General features: G+C 41.7%; 2 protein-coding genes across 2 annotated transcripts; both read left to right on the top strand.

Annotated features, from left to right (window-relative positions):
- Positions 1 to 1,154: 1,154 nt before the first annotated feature.
- On the top strand, positions 1,155 to 1,901 carry LOC308111592 (queuosine 5'-phosphate N-glycosylase/hydrolase-like; the record flags this gene model as incomplete). Its single annotated transcript, XM_080466551.1, has 3 exons — positions 1,155 to 1,187; positions 1,371 to 1,566; positions 1,687 to 1,901. The coding sequence occupies 3 exons, from the start codon at positions 1,155 to 1,157 to the stop codon at positions 1,899 to 1,901; spliced, it is 444 nt and encodes a 147-aa protein (XP_080322677.1).
- Positions 1,902 to 3,374: 1,473 nt separating this feature from the next.
- On the top strand, positions 3,375 to 18,982 carry LOC308111591 (kinesin-like protein KIF27; the record flags this gene model as incomplete). Its single annotated transcript, XM_080466550.1, has 15 exons — positions 3,375 to 3,672; positions 4,549 to 4,749; positions 11,287 to 12,242; positions 12,600 to 12,743; positions 12,908 to 13,081; positions 13,893 to 14,098; positions 15,027 to 15,142; positions 15,271 to 15,408; positions 15,769 to 15,983; positions 16,507 to 16,677; positions 16,788 to 16,967; positions 17,077 to 17,304; positions 18,064 to 18,262; positions 18,396 to 18,536; positions 18,738 to 18,982. 15 exons carry the CDS (start codon positions 3,375 to 3,377, stop codon positions 18,980 to 18,982), a joined length of 3,612 nt encoding a protein of 1,203 aa, XP_080322676.1.
- Positions 18,983 to 19,731: the final 749 nt, after the last annotated feature.

The raw sequence follows: 19,731 nt of genomic DNA, 5'->3' as shown, positions 1-19,731 counted from the left end.
AGCCTCTTGTGCCTAACTCTTCTCACTGCACTAACAAGTCATGCCTGGGGGGTGTCATGTTTGTCCTGAAGCAAAATGTCACCAGGTTTGTGTGCCACCAGTAGTATCTGCTTCACACACATATGTGTATATATGTATATGTGTATATATATATATATATATATATATGTTAATTCTACCTGCAAATAATCTGAGCTATATGCCTTATTGCATTTCTTCCTGTATTGAACCTTTGGCACTGGTGTAAAATGAATAAATAAATTAAAATGGTGTCATCTGTGCAACACATCATTTCTCAATATAGCTGTTAATAGCAGTTATGTCAGCATGAATTATGAGCTGCAAGAGAGTTCAGTTTAAGCATTTATAATGCCATTGGTTTTGTTTACAAAGTAGTCCACAATATCTAAATTTAAAAGCCTGAATGCATATACAACCTACAATTACATTCACTGCATAATTATGTAGTTACACAAATTACTTATCCTAAAAAAATATTTCTCAAATTAATTATTCTACCAAGCTGGATTAGAAGCTCCAAAAATATTCTGGCGGAGTTTTGAAGATGAGTCACACCACAAAAACAGCTCGTCGGGACCGAGTGCTGATTGTGTGTGTGTGTGTGTGTGTGTGTGTGTGTGTGTGTGTGTGTGTGTGTGTGTGTGTGTGTGTGTGTGTGTGTGTGTGTGTGTGTGTGTGTGTGTGTGTGTGTGTGTGTGTGTGTGTGTGTGTGTGTGTGTGTGTTTGAGACAGATCTGTGAGCTGTGATGTCTGCAGATGCCAATCACTGACAAGTGGGGTCACAAGGCTTTGATGTCATCTGACATGTATGATAAGAGCTGTAAACTCTAATATCTGTTAATCATTTCATTTTTTATCGTGAAGACCGAGCAGTAATAATTAGTTACTGCTTCTGATATGTGCATTAAAAAATGTATGACAGATTGAATTAAACTGTGTGGCAGTGTCCTTGAGCGTTAAGTTGTAGCGTGACAGAATAAAAGCCAGTTTTCTTTCAAATGTATATTTTGTGTAATGAATGTTTTTCTACTTCCTGTAAAGATTGTGATTTGGTGTATTAATAAAAATACACATTGTATTAAACATGTCAACTGCACATACTACTAAAGGCAGTACATATCTAATATGAATGTATGCGTTTGGAAAAACAGTTCACCCAATGTGATGTGAGAGTTCCACCTCCTGGTCAAAGACAGTGTGGCAAGTTCCGGCAAGTGCTGTTTTCCTGAAGACGGGAATCGTCTTTTCAACCAAAACAATGTTTCTGTGATGTAAACAAATTTGACATGCAATGAATGGCAATGGATAACACAACAACAATAATACTGTGTGGCCCTCTTTGGTTTCAGGGTAAAAGAATCTCTCTTTACAAGCGTGCTCAGATCCTAGTTGCAGATTTCTGGGGCATCATGGAGGCCAGAGGACAGGGCGACATCATCAACATGGACTGGCTCACCATGTTTGCTGACTACAGGGTCCCTCAGGCGCTCGTCCACTTAGGAGCTCTGCGATACTCTGAAACACTAATGGAGGCATTGAAGAAAGGTGTGAGGGAGTTGTGTGCATTTGTTTCTGTGTTCATGAAAAACAGATCCTTTAAATGATCCTTAGTGTGCGTGCGTGCGTGCGTGCATATGTGAACCATTTGCCTCGTGTTCCTCTCAGGAGAGTTGCTGTGTTCAGGGGACCGGAGGGAGGTCGAGATCCGGGGTTGCTCAGTTTGGTCCGTGGAGCTGATCAAACAGCGTCTCTACAAGCTCTACGAGACTTGCAGTGTCACTTCCGCAGTCATCGACTTCTACCTGTGGCCATACGCCAAGCTGCACCACAAAGAGATGGCCCACATTCCCATACACCACACACGCTGTGTTTACTATTGATTTGCTGCCTGGCAGCCGTACATACAGTAGGCAGCACTTCTCTGCGTGTAGCCTTGGCACAGGTGCCTTTCCCTGGGACAAAGCCAAGCATGTCTTGGTGCCAGCTACGTGCACAAATGGGCTTCTCTCTATCTGTAAATGAACCCAGGTGTCAAGCAGCAGTGCAGCGTGTTTGTCTGTGAAAGTGTATCACCACTGTCATTTGTGGTCAAATTCAGTATTTACTGATGATGAGGTGGGACGTTTTCGATGGATCTCGTGCTTTAATACAGTGCATGTCTGTGTTTTACCATCTGTTCATACTGCAATAAAATAAACGAAAAAGCTCAAATCAGATGGGTGGATTTTCTTTTTTTAAGTGTACGTTGAAATCGACTTGTGATAAACTTGATCCCTGCCTGAGTTGTATCAGGCCTTTTGCTCTTGTTATCTCTAGGCTCCAGCCAACAAGACTGGAACTTAGAGTCGAAGGATGGAAATATGGATGAATTTGAAAGATTTCATTTCACATCAACCTGAATTACAAAGTTGAAATTCACCTCCCAGATTCAACTGCTTTCATTAATCTCTTGAGCTTTGACAATAAACGGACACCCCCTGAAAGACGCTGGATGGTCGCCTCCAATGTGACATTTCATTTTATTATAACACTCCCTGCCATCATGATCTTTGCCACACCGTCTGCACCTTCGCTTTTCCCTGCATACATCAATCACATGTCTATACTGTTGACAATTGCAACACCTCAGAGGGTATTTCTCATATTGCCTTACTGAGTAGCACAAATACCCAAATACAACTTTTTTAAGCAGCTCCCCATCTCTAAAAGTGATAAGAACAGTAGTTTCCCTGCCATTTTCACTTTTCCCCATCCATTTCAGAGGAGGAAAAAAAATAAATCAAAGACGGAGATTTTAGCGGCAGTCGAAAGGGCAGCACGGTAGAACTTTTATTGTTGTGTTTGTCAATTTAATACTGGTGTAGGGTAATTTTAGTGATGTGCTGAGGTGGATAAATGTGCTGTGTTGATGTACTTTCTGTTCAACCCTTACGTTGGTCATAGGAGAGAAAGAGGAGAGAATAAAGTGTTTGACCATCAGTCCAGGCATCACCTCTATTTTGACTGAACTGCTTCAATGTAGACAGTCTCGTGTGAACCTCAGATGGGGTGGCACTGTTGCTTTCATTGTAGTGCTTTGTCCGACCTTCATATCTGCTCTTGAACGCCTCTCATCCCTGTCTCCTTGACTTCCGCAGTTTCCAGGGCAACCGAGAAGCCACAACAAGCGAAGTAACGGAACGACACAACGGATAAACGAGGACAAGGATAAACAAAAAGTACGAGGTAAATATAACAGGCAGACTCAACTGACATCGCACAGTCTTCTTTCGTTCACTTTGTGGAATGAATGTGTATATTTTGTGCCGAAAGATTTGAAAAGTTCCCGAGTGACGCGCTGGGAGCAGAGAGCCATGAGCGAGGCGTATGTCCGGGTGGCGGTCCGTATTCGTCCGCTCCTCCCCAGGGAGCTGCTACAGCAGCACCGGGTCTGCGTCCGAGTGGGGCCGGGCTCCGCGCAGCTCCAGCTCGGCTCTAATCGGCTCTTCTCCTTCGACCACGTGTTTGGACCGGCGGCCAGCCAAGACGAGGTGTACGTGTCCTGCGTCCAGCACCTGGTGGAGTCGGTGGTGGATGGATACAACGCCACCGTGTTCTGTTATGGGCAGACCGGCTCCGGCAAGACGTACACGCTGGGAGGGAGGAATCCAGGTACCTGGCGGCCTCTTTATGTTCCGGTCAATGAGGGGTCAAATCCCGAGACATAAGAACTTTAATGTGAGAACAGAGTGACCGATAGTGGTGTCCAGGACTGCTGGACTGAGATCCACGTCCTGTAACGTCTGTTGAGGCTCAATAACGACTGCAGAAGGTTTGGTCATGTAAAACGTTATCTATGCGTTATATCGCTGCAGAGGTAGGACATGTACTGGACTGTTTTAATTAACTGTCTTTACTTTTTGGATATTCTATTTAAGTAAAAGTACCCATCATAGAAAAAAAGAGAAAGTGGAAATTCTGGTGCATAATGTTAAAAATTACACAAGTCTGTAAAACCAACTTTTTAGGCCTCACAATAGATCTGAAATTATCCTGGAAACCACACATAACACACTTAAGTACTCAATTGGCAGGAAACGTCGGAGTTCAGAGCAAAGCTGGGCACAGCCTTGATCCGAAGACAATGTAAATAATAATAATAATAATAATGAGAATACATTTTATTTGTAGAGCACATTTAAAAACACTCAAAGAAGCTTTGCATCATCATAAAATCTGCAAGATTTTAAAATCAGCAAGACAATGTCCACTCTCTACTGTTGTCTAATTTTACCACAATTAAGTTATTGTATAGAGTTTTGAGGAAACACTTATAAAAACCCACCTGCAACCACTATCACCTGTCAATTTGACTTTTGGCACTTCAGTATAATCTAGAGAATTGTACTATGTTTGGCTTTTGCCTTGTTGTGATACATCACAAATGCACAAAAAATCTAACTTAAACTTAAACTTGTATGTGTTTCACTCTCTAATCGGTGCAATGTTTGTGTAATTGTATTTCCCTTCTTCTAGAACTTCTGCCAGATGAAGACGGGGGAATTATTGCTCGAGTGGTCCAGGATCTGTTTTTGTTGGTGGAGAATAAGAGAGAGAGTGATAATGCCACGACGGTCACAGTACGTGCCTCATACCTGGAGCTGTATAAGGATGAACTACGAGACCTGCTGGAGCTGCCCACCATTCACAAAGATCTTCACATCAGAGAGGATGAGAGGCGAAACACAGGTGATGAAAGTCCCTGGCTAAATTCATTTTTGACATTTTACAGTGGTTATGATTAAAAAAATCAATTAAAAAAATGCTTTCACAACTCAAACAATCAAGATACTTGCATTAATGTCGCAGATGACAACCACGACGCAGTCCCTCAGTCATACAGCTGTTAAATAATGCATTGTATTGTAATGAAGTGGCATTTCACTGAAAGCAGAGTGAACTGGTCTAGCAGATACCAGAGTATCATGACTTAAGACTTATATAAGTTCCAAACACACCAGATTTGTACTTCCCATACTAAAAATAAATAATCTTCTTTAGGTCCTCACTGTCAGACATACCCATACATCATATAAAACCCAAGGCCTTCAAGATTCACTTTGTAGCACAGGCTTGCTCCTCTAGATTATTCACTTTTGAGCTCACAAGGTAAGCCTGGAGATGTCACTTGAGATTTTACAGGCTTCTTCTTTGTGAATTTGTTTTCAAAATGCCTGTAGCAGGTGGCCCTACTACCCGCAGGTCTGAGCACAGAGACGGATTTCTTGATCACTATTTATATCAATCACCATACACAACCCACTGCGCCTGTCACTGCCATGTCCATGCGGCTCCTCCCTTTATGGGGAGAGAGGTGGTCAGATGTGCTGCCTCAATCTCTTTATATATATATATATATATATATATATATATATATATATATATTGTCACCCTGTAATATGTGGAATAATGAGGAGAAATGAGAATGAGGTGCAACACGTCATTCCAAATGATTTCTTTTGATTTAACACTCAAAAATATGTAATCACCATTATCATTCACATTTCAGTTAGTTTTAAAGTTTCTTATTCAGTTTCCTCGTTAACAATCAGTCAACTTTTATTAATTTTTTTTGATTTAATTTTTTTTATTATTTTTCCACAAACAAAACACAATTATATATACATATCAATGCTTGTATAAAACTCTTAAAACACAACCCCCCCCCCACCCAACAGAACAAACAGAGGGAGACCATTGACTCATTCTGTATGGCTTTGGTACTAAAAGAAAAACAAAACAACAAAAAAGAAGAAACTGAGGTTCTGTTTTATAGTTGTGGACATACCTTCGTCCCTTCCTCGTGCAGTCATCATTGCAATGTATCTGCCCCATTTCTGTTTATGACATATTTTCATATGCAGCAACCTTTGACAGTTCAGCAGTCCATTCATCAAATGGGGGAGTTCCTGGGGATTTCCAGTGTCTGAGCAGAATTTGTTTTCCAATCATGATCACAGTCTGTGTCCAGTCCTTCAGTGCATTAGGCAAGTTCAGCAAAACCTTTGAGTGTCCAAGAACATACAATGATGAACAGAGATCCAAGTGTACACCTGATACATTTTGTATAAAATTATGTATTCTCATCCAGAACAGTTGAATTTGTGGACAAGACCACAGCACATGTATTAAAGTACCATCACAGTGTTTACATTTCCAACATAATGTTGAATCTAGCAACCCCATTCTAAATAATCTACTTGGTGTCCAATAAAAGCGTTGTAATATTTTAAACTGCATTAGTCTCACTCTTAGGTCTCTGGATAAAGTACGACCATTGGCACATATTTTTGCCCACTCCTGGTCATCAAAAGAAATCCCTAAATCTTTTTCCCATACCCATTTCAGAGAGGCCATATTTTTATTCTCACCGAGGCTGAACAACAACTTGTAATATTTTGAAGCCTCCCGCCCCCCACCAAATATCTTAAAAATTTCCTTTACTGGATCTGCAGTCTGTGGGGCCCGATAGTGTGAACTAAACACTCCTTTCAAAGCATGACGAATCTGAAAGTACTTCCACATGTGGTTCCTGCCCAGCCCATATTGTTGTGATAGATCCTCGAATGATTTAATTATATTCCCACTGTACAGGTCCCCCATAGTGCAAATCCCTTTATCCAACCATTCGGTCCATAAGAAGAAAACTTTATTAATACAAACTTTTGGATTCAGCCAAATACTCGATGTGCAATTTAAATAAGGGTCAACATCTACAATCTTTAGAATTTTTTTCCACATCTCCTGAAGATGTGATATAATAGGGTGGAATTTGTCACCCTTCCTAATTTTGCTTGACAGACAGTTTATTAGTGGTAAAGGTGCTGCTGCAGATTGCTCTATGGAGTGCCAGAGTGGGGCCCTTTCTGGAGGCAATGCCCAATGTGCAAGGTGTCTCAAGCTGTATGCATAGTAATAAAAGAGTAGTCTTGGAAGTCCCAGGCCCCCTCTTTCTACAAGCTGTTGAAGTTTCCCAAGATGCATTCGTGGGCGCTTACCATTTCAGAGAAAATCTTTACAAATAATATCAAATTTTTTGAAATAACTTAGAGGGATCTGTAGGGGGAGAGAATGTAGCAGATAGTTGAGTTTTGGAATTGAATTCATTTTAAGTGCATTAACCTTACCCCAGAGAGACAAGGACAATGATGACCAACGTTTCACATCGACAGAGATTTTTTGCATCAGTGGGTCAAAGTTCACTTTAATAAGATCATCCAGATGAGGAGGAAACAGAATGCCAAGATATTGTAAACCCCGCCTAGGCCAGGAGAAATTACCCTCCTTAAACAATGCTGTGGGACAAAACTTTGTCAATGGCAGGGCCTCTGATTTTGCCCAGTTAACTTTATACCCTGAAAATTTGGAGAATGAGTTAATTATAATAAGCACTGAAGGAATAGATACCCGAGGATCCGATACAAAGAGCAAAATATCGTCCGCGTATAACATCAATTTATGAATAGATCCCTTGATGTCAATTCTGCAAAAGTTCTCATCCTGTCGGATCGCTGCTGCTAGTGGTTCTAATACTAATCAAAACAAACCCGGGCTGAGTGGTGAGCCTTGTCGGGTTCCCCTGCTCAGTCTAAAGTAAGGAGAAATATATTCATTTGTTTGAACTGCGGCCTCTGGTTGATAGTATAATAATTGTATCCACCTGATAAATATCCTGCCAAATCCCAAAATTTCCAGTAATTTAAACATATATCCCCACTCGACCCGATCAAAAGCTTTTTCAGCATCAAGCGAAATAGCAGCCATTGGAGAGTCCAAGTCTGAAACTGCCCACATAACATCAATAAACCTTCTTATATTGTCTGATGAGTTTCGTTTATTAATGAACCCCACCTGGTCTCTATGTATTAGAGAGGTGATAACTTTGTCTAATCGATTGGCAAAAATTTTTGACAATATCTTGGCGTCCAGAGATATCAGAGAAATAGGCCGATAATTTTTGCACTCATTTGGGTCTTTGTCTTTTTTCACAATAAGTGTAATCAGAGCTTGAGATAGCGTTTGAGGTAGTTCCCCTCTCTCAAATGATTCCATGTACATATCATATAATAGAGGAGTCAACTCGGTCACATAACATTTAAAAAACTCTGCCGTATACCCATCAGGGCCTGGAGCTTTATCATTTGGTAAGCCTTTAATAACCCTCACAATTTCCTCCTGAGTTATTGCTGAATCAAGATCTTTCTTTTGTTCTTCGGATAATTTTGGTAGGTCTAATTTCTCAAAAAATTCTTTCATATCCTCATCCTAATTACTACAGTCTGACGTATACAGCTCCCTATAGAAATCTTTAAACGTATTATTGATATCAATAGATTTAGTGAGGAGGTCTCCTCCTGGGTCTTGGATTGCAGGGATCAGTGAAGATAGTTCCCTCTGTTTTAAGCCGTGAGCTAACAATTTCCCCATTTTGTCCCCAGATTCAAAGTATTTTTGTCTCATCCTAAAAAGAGAAAACTCTACTTTCTGAGACAGGATACAGTTATATTCATATTTTAGTTTAGTTAATTCTCTGAGACCATTAGTATTGAAGCACCTTTTCAAATCAGTTTCCAATTTCTTAATTTTGCTCTCAAGTTCCGTCTGCTTTATAATATTTTTCTTTTTCTTATGTGACGCATATTGTATGACAAACCCTCTTACCACGGCCTTGAGAGCCTCCCAAGCTACTCCAGCGGAGGGCGCAGTGGTAACATTTTCGGCAATGTAATAGTTAATATGACCCCTCAACGCCTCCCTGAATTCAACTTCTTGCAGTAAAGAAGAATTGAACCTCCATCTTGGCATTCGAATCTTCTCAATAACAGGAAGCAACTCGAGCACCACTGGGGCATGATCTGATAACAAGATACTCCCAACTGAGCATGTAATGACCGACTTCAAAAGAGATCTGGAAATCAGATAGAAATCTATAGGAGAGAAGGTCTTATGAGGAGCAGAGAAGAATGTGTAATCTCTGTTGGTTGGGTTTAAAGTTCTCCACACATCAATTAATCCCAAATTCTCACACATACTTTTGACTGTCTGTGCAGCTTTCTTGCTCCTACACCTCACTAAGCTACTTCGGTCCAGAATTGGATCCATCACTAAATTAAAATCTCCTCCGATTACAATTTGATAATTTCCCATTTGTTGAATTTTAGCCTCCAACTCTCCAAAGAAATCTGGCTCATCCCCATTTGGAGCATAAATATTAACTAATGTAACCAGTTGAGACTGTATTTCTGCCAAAATTATAATTACCCTACCTTCTGTATCCTTAAATGCCTTAATACATTTAAACTGCAGTTTTTTATTAATTAGAACTATAACTCCCCTACTCTGACCCGAGCCCCCACTACTATACACATGACCAACCCAATCTCTGCATAATTTATCTGACTCTGACCCGGATAAATGTGTTTCCTGCATAAATACTATATCATACTGTTTGGACTTCAGTACCGACATAATTTTCGTCCGCTTATTAAAATGCCCGAGTCCCTTCACATTCCAGGAGGTGAAATGCACGTTATTTATTCTAGATGACATATAGACAGATTACCAAAGAAAAGAACCAGGTACACATACACAAAGCCATATTTCCTATCCTATTTCAAAACTGTAACATTGGTCTCCCCCTCTAACCCCCTCCCCCCAACTAAAAAAAACAAGGCGCATTAACCTGAACTCTGCGCCTAGTACGAACAACACAGCACACCTGTCGGACCGTGATCCGTCGATTGAGTGACTCACCCATCACCTCCACCAGCATATACTTTGGAACAGTCCACAACCAACCAAATTTAGTAATTATTATCTATGAATCTCTGGCTGTAACGGCCAGCGCTATTAACCAAGTAATTTCTGCACAGTTAGACTCACGTGAAGTTCAAATGTCACTGAGCTTCCATTTTTTCAATGAAGCCCATCGCTCGTTTCGGGTCTTTCAAGCTCTTGTGGCCCCCGCTGCACTCGATCCGCAGGGTGGCGGGGAACAGCAACGCAAACTTTACGTTTCGAGTGTGAAGGATCTTCTTGCACTCCCTAAATTGCTCCCGTTTCGCCTGCGCGGCTCTCGCAAAATCAGGAAAAATCATGATCCGCTTGCCTTCCCACCGCAGCTCTCCTTTACTCCGTGCCGCTCGCAGAACCAGCTCCCTGTCCCCCGACCTCAGGAACCGGACCAGGATTGTGCGCGGTCTCTCCCCGGGACTTGGTCGCGGTGCGGGGGCTCGATGGGCCCGTTCAATCTCCGGTAGCTTCACGGTGTTTTCCCAGCTGAGAACCGATTGTAAAAGCCTGCCAGCAAACTCCGTCAGGTCTCCAGCTTCGCTGTCTTCTGGTATTCCCACAAACCGGAGATTATTACGCCTGCTGCGGTTTTCTAAATCCTCGAGTTTGTCGCGAAGATCGTCCAACTCAGCCCTGGTAGCCACTGGGTTAGCTTCCAAGGATGCTTTCATCGTCTTGTCCTCCTCCAGCCACTCCACCCTCTTCTCCACGTCGGTCACTCGGGTAATAAGTGAAGACAACTTCCCTTCCACCGACATCGTGGTGCGCCGGATATCATCCAGGCTGGCCAGGTCAGTTGAGATCTTCTGCAGCGCAGTGAAGATATTTGCGATGTCTTGAGCAAATTGCTGCGGTTCGGGACACGTGGCCCCGACATCGTCGCCATCTTGGGATGTTGTTTGAGCCCGCAAATGCTTTTTAATATCGCCACTGGTCGCGCTCTTCTTTGATTTCGCCATCCTCGTGTAGTTATGCAGTCTTCTGGCACGCTACGTCCGTTGGTTGGTGGTCGTGGACAAAATTTTCAGGATAAATTAAACACTGCTTGACGGAGCGTTTTACCTAGGCAGACATCTTGCCAACCGCGTCACGTGACTCCAATCAGTCAACTTTTCTATTTCCACTTTAACAAACCGGTTTCATTATTACTGTGCTTCAAAGCACCTCCAGTTGACATATGTGTCAAACAACATTGACACAAAAGTCCCTTCCCCCCCCAAACCTCACTCCTCTCTCAGGTAAAGGTACACTGTAAATTATGTTAATGAGCCAGAACATACAATACACCTGAAATAATCCATAATCATTTTAAACACTAACCAATAAATGTGGTAACATTTTTAGGGGTGCCATAACATTGTGAGATTGGGTTGAAAGTAAGGTCTTAATTCTGTGAATAAAAGTTGCATTGTGTGATTCTGTGTCTGTTTCCAGTGGTGGTTGGAGCCAAGGAGGTAGCTGTCGCCTCGGCAGAGGAGCTGTTCAGTGTCATCGAGATGGGAAATGCTTTGCGTCACACTGCTAGTACAGGAATAAATCAGCACTCCAGCCGCTCTCATGCCATCCTCACCCTGCAGGTCACACTCTCCTATCACGACAAGAAGAGCTCATCGTTGACATCTGTCCGCTCGTCCAAACTCTGCCTGGTTGATCTAGCAGGCTCAGAACGCGCTACAAAGACTGGAAACACTGGGATAAGACTCAAAGAGTCTTGTCATATCAACACGGACTTGCTGGCACTGGGAAATGTCATCCGCTGTCTTTCTGACCCAAGTCGAAACAGACCTAACGCCTGCGGTGGCCTGCACATTCCGTTCCGTGATTCCAAGCTCACTCGCCTCCTTCGTGAGTCCTTGGGTGGTACTGCTCATACACTGATGGTGGCATGTGTCAGCCCCTCCGACAGTTTTATTGTCGAGACGCTGAGCGTCCTGCAGTTTGCATCCAAAGCTCGTCACATTCGTAACTGCCCAGGACCAATAGCTCTGCAGACAGAGATTAAACCAGAATCTATAGACAGGCACCCGAATGATGTTCGGCTGGTAGAGCAGGAGTACGAGTTACGGACACTGAGAGAGCTACTGAAAGAAAGGGAGAAGGAGGTTGAGTTGGAGAAGATCACTGAAAAGGGGAATATTGTCAGAGAGTCCAGTCTGCTCGATGTGTCTGAACCAGACAAGGTGAAGGTCCAGGAGGAGCGATCAGAGTACCGCCTCTTAGCACAGGAAGCTGCAGTTTTGCTTGCAGAGATCTCCGGTTCCTCTCCAAACCTTTTTGTAAGACAGCGGGTGCAAAAGTGGCAGGAGAGACTGACAGCTGTAACTCACTCATATGAAGATGTGACAGGTTGTCTGGAGATGTCTGGAGCCCACAAACTCGACGAATTCCAGGTAATGATTAAAGGTACAAGAGGCATTCAGAAATAACACCCTAACCTTAAATTTACTTTTAGGAAAGTCATTTCTAAAAATGTATTTACATGCACTTGTTCAGTTTGTTTATCATTATGCGAATGGTAAATGAAGAGAAACTAAGTCATACGATATTATACAAAAGCTATATGGACATATACTAGATATATGAAAACTGTATAAAATATCAATTCGACCCCCTCTACTGACTGAGCTACAGCGGCCAATATCCCTGAATCAATATATCGAGTGGCCCAAACATGTTACAAAATGAAAATAGAGTTAACAAGTCGAAATCGTTACTACTGTAACCGATCTTCTCACTGACATTCTCAGGAGCCTTGTCACAGAGAAAAACAGCTGTTGGAGAAAAAGGAAGTAGGAATGAGACTGGCACTAAAAGAAGTTGAGAAACTTGTTCAGGAGAGAAACACCTACCTTGAAGCATTGGAGGAAGAAAGGCAACGAATTCGTATACAGGTGAGGATTAAACCAGCGATTTCAAATAAACACCACCAGCGATATTGTTGGATTTTTGTTTTTCTTTCTTTTCTTTTTAAGTTTTCAGCTGTATTAGAATGCCACAACATCGCTGTTGGTTTCTTATTAGCTGTTAGAATGTGTGTCTGTATGTTCGTTCTCAGACAGAACTACTGGTGACCCAGCAGATTGTGATCGATCGCCTCCGCAGTGACCTCATGACCTTTGGAGGGAAATCTTCAAGCACAACAGTGGCAGCAGATGCTTCCGGGTGCTCTGAGAAGCGGCCTTACAGCGTCCCTCTGATCAGACACGGCAGCTGCACAAGCCCAAGGAAGGTGCTGAGATGCTAATATCCTCTAATAACAGTTTCACATGTAAACATGATAGAACCAAATGCCCTCCGGTCCCAGCACAATAAACTCTTTCATTCCAAAAATCTAAATTGAAAGTTGCCCTTTGAGGAGCAGATTTTCGAAAAATACCCGCAGAGAGATTTTCCAGGTTTCAAAAAAAAGGTGCACAATTTATTTAAACAAACAAAAACCATTCTCTGCGGCTGACTTTTTGAAAACACAAATACTCATAAATCCTAGTTTCTCCGGGCCTGTGTGTTTGCACCCGCACATGAGGTAGAGAAACTGTCACTCCTTCCTCTTTCCACACTCACAGCTGCACCTACTCCTGATTGTAAGGAGGGCCTGACTAGGAGGAGGAGTATGTTTTAATTGTAAGTTTATATGCAAGGTTGTTTTTTTTTTTTTCAAATATTGCGTAGCCCGAGTTCTGACATTTCAATGAGATTGTTGCCAGATTTCTTTATACTTGAGGAGATTATTTGTTACATTTTAACTGCGGAGTTCTAATGTGATTTATAAACGCACTTCATTTAAATGAGTGCTCAGAATCATGGCTGAAACTGAAGAACGATAAAAAGCCAGACCAAAGAAATTTACCACCAGCTGTCACTGATTACTATGCTTTATCTCTGTTGTTGAGTTTTCCTGTGACATTTCAATAGTCTGAAATTCTTAAGAATGTGCAATGTTGCTCTACACATTTGTCTGTATCACACTGATATATAGTTGCATTCACACACATTTGTTCATGACGGTGCATGTTTTCGTCTAAATGCATTTGTCTTTGTAGATCCACCCCAGCCCACCAGCCGATTCACTGAAGAGACTGATGGCAGCTTTTAAGATACGCGGCCAACTCCTGCAGGCTGAGGTCGACGAAAAGCAGGAAGTGTTCTGTCCATATGCACAACAGTGGACCGAGAGCACAAACGGGAATCCAGTGATCAAGGAGAATGACGAAAAGAATGACTTTCATGTGAACAAGAGGAGACTTTGGTGAGAGTTTGGATAATCCGTATCTACTGGACCGTTCTCCGACCGACCCGCTGTAATCACGTAGAAGTACAGTTTCTATCAATAGCTTGCTGCAATAAGGCCAGTCAAATATATATGATTATTCAGATTTTTGTGAAAAAGTAAACTTATGCAGGGATGAGTTGGACAAGAGGCACTGCACAGGAGTTTACTTATTAGCACTTTCAACTCAAAACAAAATTATAAATGATTTATACCACACGTGTACGCTTTCATTGCAGAGTCTGCATGTTCTCCCTTTTCCCCTGTCGGGTTCCCACACACACAGTGGTATGGGAGTGATATTCCATATATCAACATGTGGCATATTGGGTTAAAACAAATTCAACAGCAAAACTATTTTAGGGTGGACTTAATGTTGTCCTGCTTCTTTCTATTCTCTTAAAGTCTGAATGTCAGTTTCTTTTCTTTCTTATTTTCATACACGTATGAACTAGTAGAAAAATGCCAGTTACAGCATAAAGACCGTTTTATTTGATATAATTTTTGGAGTGATACTAATATTATTGTTTCTACTCTCAGTCCTTAACTGAATGGACATGCATGCGGCATGCTCAATGGGAGGAATTCATAATATGAATATATAATACAAGGGAGGAAAACAGCAGCTGATAACGTAGCCCACAATTAAAATTTGCAACCTTGTTTGGAAATATTTTTTAAAGCAATGACTGATATATTTGTGCTCTCATTAGTCCAAACAAGGTTTTGATCTACGTATTGCATAATTCTATGTCTATAGCACCTCACTGGCGCAAGGGGACACTGGTTCACTGTTACTGAAGATGTGATTCACAAAGCTTGAGCAATAATATTTTTTTTTAACTCTCACGTTGAGAACTTCCTTTGAACTGATTTGTCTGATTAGATTTTGTGATGTTACTTGCAGGCCTTCTTTAAACCGAACATGGACCAGCCAGGAGATGAAATCAGCTCAGGAAGCGGAAAACACTGAAGACAATCAAGCAAGACACCCAGTAATACAACAGACCCCTGAAGCTACAGGTGCCCCTCAATAGTCATTCCTCCTCACCTGATTTCCTGCTTCAAATCGCTCGTGTGACACTCTGAGGATGTGTTTTATATCTCGAGGTGCCTTTCTTTTCTTATTGTCTGTGATGTTTTCTTCACAGGCACCCAAGACAACCAAACCACTCAAAGCCGAACAAAGAAGGCGAGGGTACAAGCTGCTGTCATCCAAAGACGAATACAAGATCTGTCAGTCAATATGCGTATGAAGGAGGAGCTCATCAAAGAACTAGACAAAACTGGTATGCTTATGTGACGTGGATCCCTTTGACCAAAACAATATGATTCTTTACCTGATTTGATCGTGTATCAGAGGAAGTGGGAGGCATTTTGTTTCAAGCCACTGTCAGACCTTTCTAGTTTACACATTGCAAGGATGTAACAGCTGGATATTTAACTGTTAGAAGGGTTGAAAATTCAATCTCAAAATGTTATATTGCTCAATCATATCTACTTCAAATCAGTTCATAGTGCATCTACAGAAAACAGGAGTTGAAAACCAATGAAATAACATTGTTTATAATCTCCCACCCAGTATGTATGTACTGGCTCAATTTTATCAGAATTATCTGTGTCTCTAAATGCTTGCTTTTCTCTAACAGAGAAGCAAATTCAAGCAGTGGACAGACAAGGAAGCCACTCTGTTGACGATGGAGAAGTCAGTTTGTTGGCAAGTCTTTCCATGCACAACCAGCAGGTCCGGAGGGAGATGTACCACAGCCTTCAGCACATGATGCTCCAGAAGGCACAACTTCAAACCAGCCTCCAGCAACAAAGACAGACAAGTGATGGCAGCAAAATGCTCCACTCCAGTGAGGTTAGTGGTTTTAAATTGATTTTAAAAATGATTTCAGTAAAGTGAAACATGAAGGCAAGAGTAAAAAGGTCTGACTGCTACACTCAAGTGCTATGTCTGGTCAGAGATTTTCTTTTTTAATGATTAAATTGAGGATTACATGTAACTCTCTAACTACAAGACCAAATTAACTTCAAAATGAATACAAATCTAGCCACAGTGGAGGCTTTCTTGAGTTTGTATCTCACACAGAATAAAGCTGACTGAGAGTTGTTTGAGAATACCAAACTGCAGAAATACAATGAGTAGCTCTCTGCATGGGTAAATTATTATTTGTGTTTGTACTAAGCTTAATTTGCGTTTCTGTTGGCAGGGGTGTGTAAAATATGCACATGAATCATCACAAAAGGAAGAGTCTAACGAACAGGTAAAAGATTATGTCACACAATACATATATTCCTTTGTGTCTGTCTGTCCGTTCGTCCTTCATTCCGTCCTTCCTTCTATTCATCCCTTACATTTGACCTCCCTGTTTGCCCTGCAGCTGCCCGAGAGGAGTTGGCTGGAGGAGGAGGAGGAGCAGGTTCTCCAAAAGAGAGTCGAGCTGCAGCAGCTGAAGGAGGTGCTGAGAAAGAGAGAGGAGGTGCTGCAAGACAGGGAGGCCTGTCTACAACAAAAGGCCAAATTAGAAATGAAGATTCTACGCTCCAGTCAGGTCAGGCTGAGTTGTTTATCATCCAAAAAAACCGTCTGTATTGTATAAACACATAATTAGGCTGAAATGTATGGCGTTTTTTTTTTTTTTTTAAATATTGTACTTTTCAGGTTCAGAATCGGGACTTTCTGCATGCGTCGATGCAGTTGGAGTCTCTGGAGCAGCAGCTGCAGAGAGACAGAGAAGGCGGAGTTACCATAGAGGAACTGAAGAAAAAGAGCGATGCGCTGAAAAAGCAAAGAGACAATCTGAATGATCAGTTGAGGGACAACAGAGTGCTTACCATAGAGGTTAGAAAAAGAGGGACAATTCCTTTTAAATAGACTTGTATTTACTTGACCTATATTATTTATGTACCTTCTGTTTTACTGAAAAACTAGTGTGTGTGTCTTCATTTAGGAGGAGCACGGTCTTCATCAGCTGGAGGAGGATATAGAAGCTCTTGATGCTGAGGTGGAATTTAAGAATGGCACCATCTGGGAAAAAGAGAGGAACCTCGCTGTGTTAGAGTCGTCGTTGCATCAGTCACAAAGCGCTGAACCCGCTCAACTAAGTGGTGTGAACAAGAAGCTGAGGGAGCTCTCACAACCTGAGGCCTGTGAGCTCCTCATCAAATATTTCAACAAGGTCAGATACAGACTGTGGAAAAGAGGGAACTCAAAACTCTACATTTAAAGACTATTTATAGTCTTGCTTCTCTATCCAGCTAAAGCCACTCATATCACTTGAGGTCACTTGCAGGAGGCTGACACTCATGCAACACTAGGAAAGAGGCAGTACACATCCTGGATAGTTTTCCAGTGGGGTTAAGACACCTGATGTAAAAAAACCCAACCTTTTTCTCAATGTAAAATGAAAAGAGAAGCACGACATGTCTTTTTCTTTTCTATTCTGGATAAGATTTCTGCTTCTCTTTATGTTTGTACAGTTTTTTTTTTCTCCTGCAGACGTAATAGTTCTTTATTACAATATTGCACTTGAAGCACTCTGTATTTCTGCTTGTTAATGCTTTCCTGGTGCGTCCGCTTCTTAATCCAATTCAGAATTTTATTAACTTCACTCCAGGAATTGCTTGGCACTGTGAGAAACTTACTCTAACCTCTTTTGTTCTTTACTTTGCACTAGTGATCCATCCGTCTTGCCTCCTCCTAATATTAAGGTTGTAGAAAACTACAGGCTAACCCATCTAACACCAGCCAAACACCAGGGTGCGCTCTAGAACAGGGTAGGAGGACGGACCCTCCTCACAGAGCTTAAGCCACATCAACCCCCAGTGTCCTGACTTTCATTCTGCTCATGCCTTGTGTCATGTTCACTTCTTTCTGCCATGCTGAAAGAAAAGCATCCCTCTGACCCCCAGATTGTTTCTGCCGCTGTTCCTTTCAGGCTGTTTGTCTTCGAGAGACCGTGCGTCACTTACATTTGCATTGTCAGGAGTTGGAGCTTCAAGCTAGAGAGCAAGATGAAGTAGTCAGAGAGATGGAGACCACCATGCAACGTATGACCCTGGATACAGACCGCAGGCTGACTGAGCAACATAGAAGTTACCTGAACACCGTCCAGCTGCTGCTGCAGAAGGTCAAAGGTGAGGGAATCAGTGGAGAAACAATTTAAAGGTGAAATATTTTTATTTTAACCCCAAATTGATTGGATTTAGTTTTGATTCTCTCTCTTTTTTTCTTTTCTTTTTTTTTTTTTTAATGTTTGTGTGTATTCAGAGGGTGTTTCAAGGGAGGCACTGCAGGCTAGACAAGACAGGCTGCAGCAACTGGAGAAAGAGTTGTTTTTCTACAAAAGCTCCAGCCGGAAGCTCAAAAAGAATCTCAGTGAGGTCCTCGAGAAAGCTTCGGACCCTCACAGTCAGTCCGCACAAATACAGGACCACAGACAACCGCAGTCAAAACATGGAAGCATAAATGTTCCTCAGTCCTATACTGAGGAGGCGCTTCCCAAAACACCTGTTGCAACATCATACACAGAAGTACAAGCTGAAGAAACAGAGTATAACACACATGAAAACAAACATGCACAACACACACAGCCCCCTTTCTCTTCTACAGCATTTGCAACAACCGAAATGCCTGAAGGCAGCCAGATACAATCAGGATCTCAGGAGAGGAAAGCGGGAGGTCATCCAGAGGAGAGTGTGCAGCTGATACAGGTTCGTGTGAGCCGCAGGAAGCTGAGAGAGATTCCAGCACCTGGTCAGGTCACGAGTTTAGCCACAAGGAGGCCACAGTCTTCTGTGGACTCCAGTACAAAGACAATAACTGAGGACTCCATAGAGGTGTCCAGAGACATATGACGTTGCTTCAAATAATATTCATGCGTCATATGGCAAGACGATTGTCAATGGCAGATGCCATTAACGTCAGAGTGCACACCCACCTGCCGCAACTTCAGACTTACTTTGTTTTTGTCTTTAGCCATCCCATCATAACATTGATTCAACAAGTTACTGGATGACTTCCTCAGACATTTTGGTTCATACTGAATGGTGTGGAGATGATCACACAAGGTGCACAACTGATGTAGCACAAGTATATGCTTCTAAATTTGATTTGTTTTGTTCAGATGTAATTCTTTCTTGCAGCACTTCACTTTTTTGCACGAGTGTTCATTCTGTCACGTCAGTCCTAGAAACACATAATTTATAAAATGTCTTAATTCATATAACTTGAACATTAACACACATAAAGCAAAATATGCAATGAAATATAGAAACACTATTTAGACCATTGACAGATGTAATTTAACTGTGCTTTGCTTTCCCCCTATGGATTTCTCCCAAGTTGAGCTCTTAAAATAGTCATTTGATATAGAATGTTCTTTAAACTATTATAAATATGTGAAAGCTGTTTAGGTTGTTTTTTGTGTGCATTGATTGAACAAAAACTGTACACTTTGTACTGATGATTGCTTGTTATTTTCATTGTGATTATTCAACTTTTTTTTGTTTGATCACATTATAATATAATAAAACATCTAAAATGCACACCTTGCTGTTTCTTCATCGTTATTTGTGCCTTTTGCCAATCCCCTCACCACCAAACT

This window comes from Lipophrys pholis (assembly GCF_963383615.2).
Source record: "Lipophrys pholis genome assembly, chromosome: 7".
Lineage (NCBI taxonomy): Eukaryota > Metazoa > Chordata > Actinopteri > Blenniiformes > Blenniidae > Lipophrys > Lipophrys pholis.
This window is presented reverse-complemented; position numbering and strand designations above follow the sequence as displayed.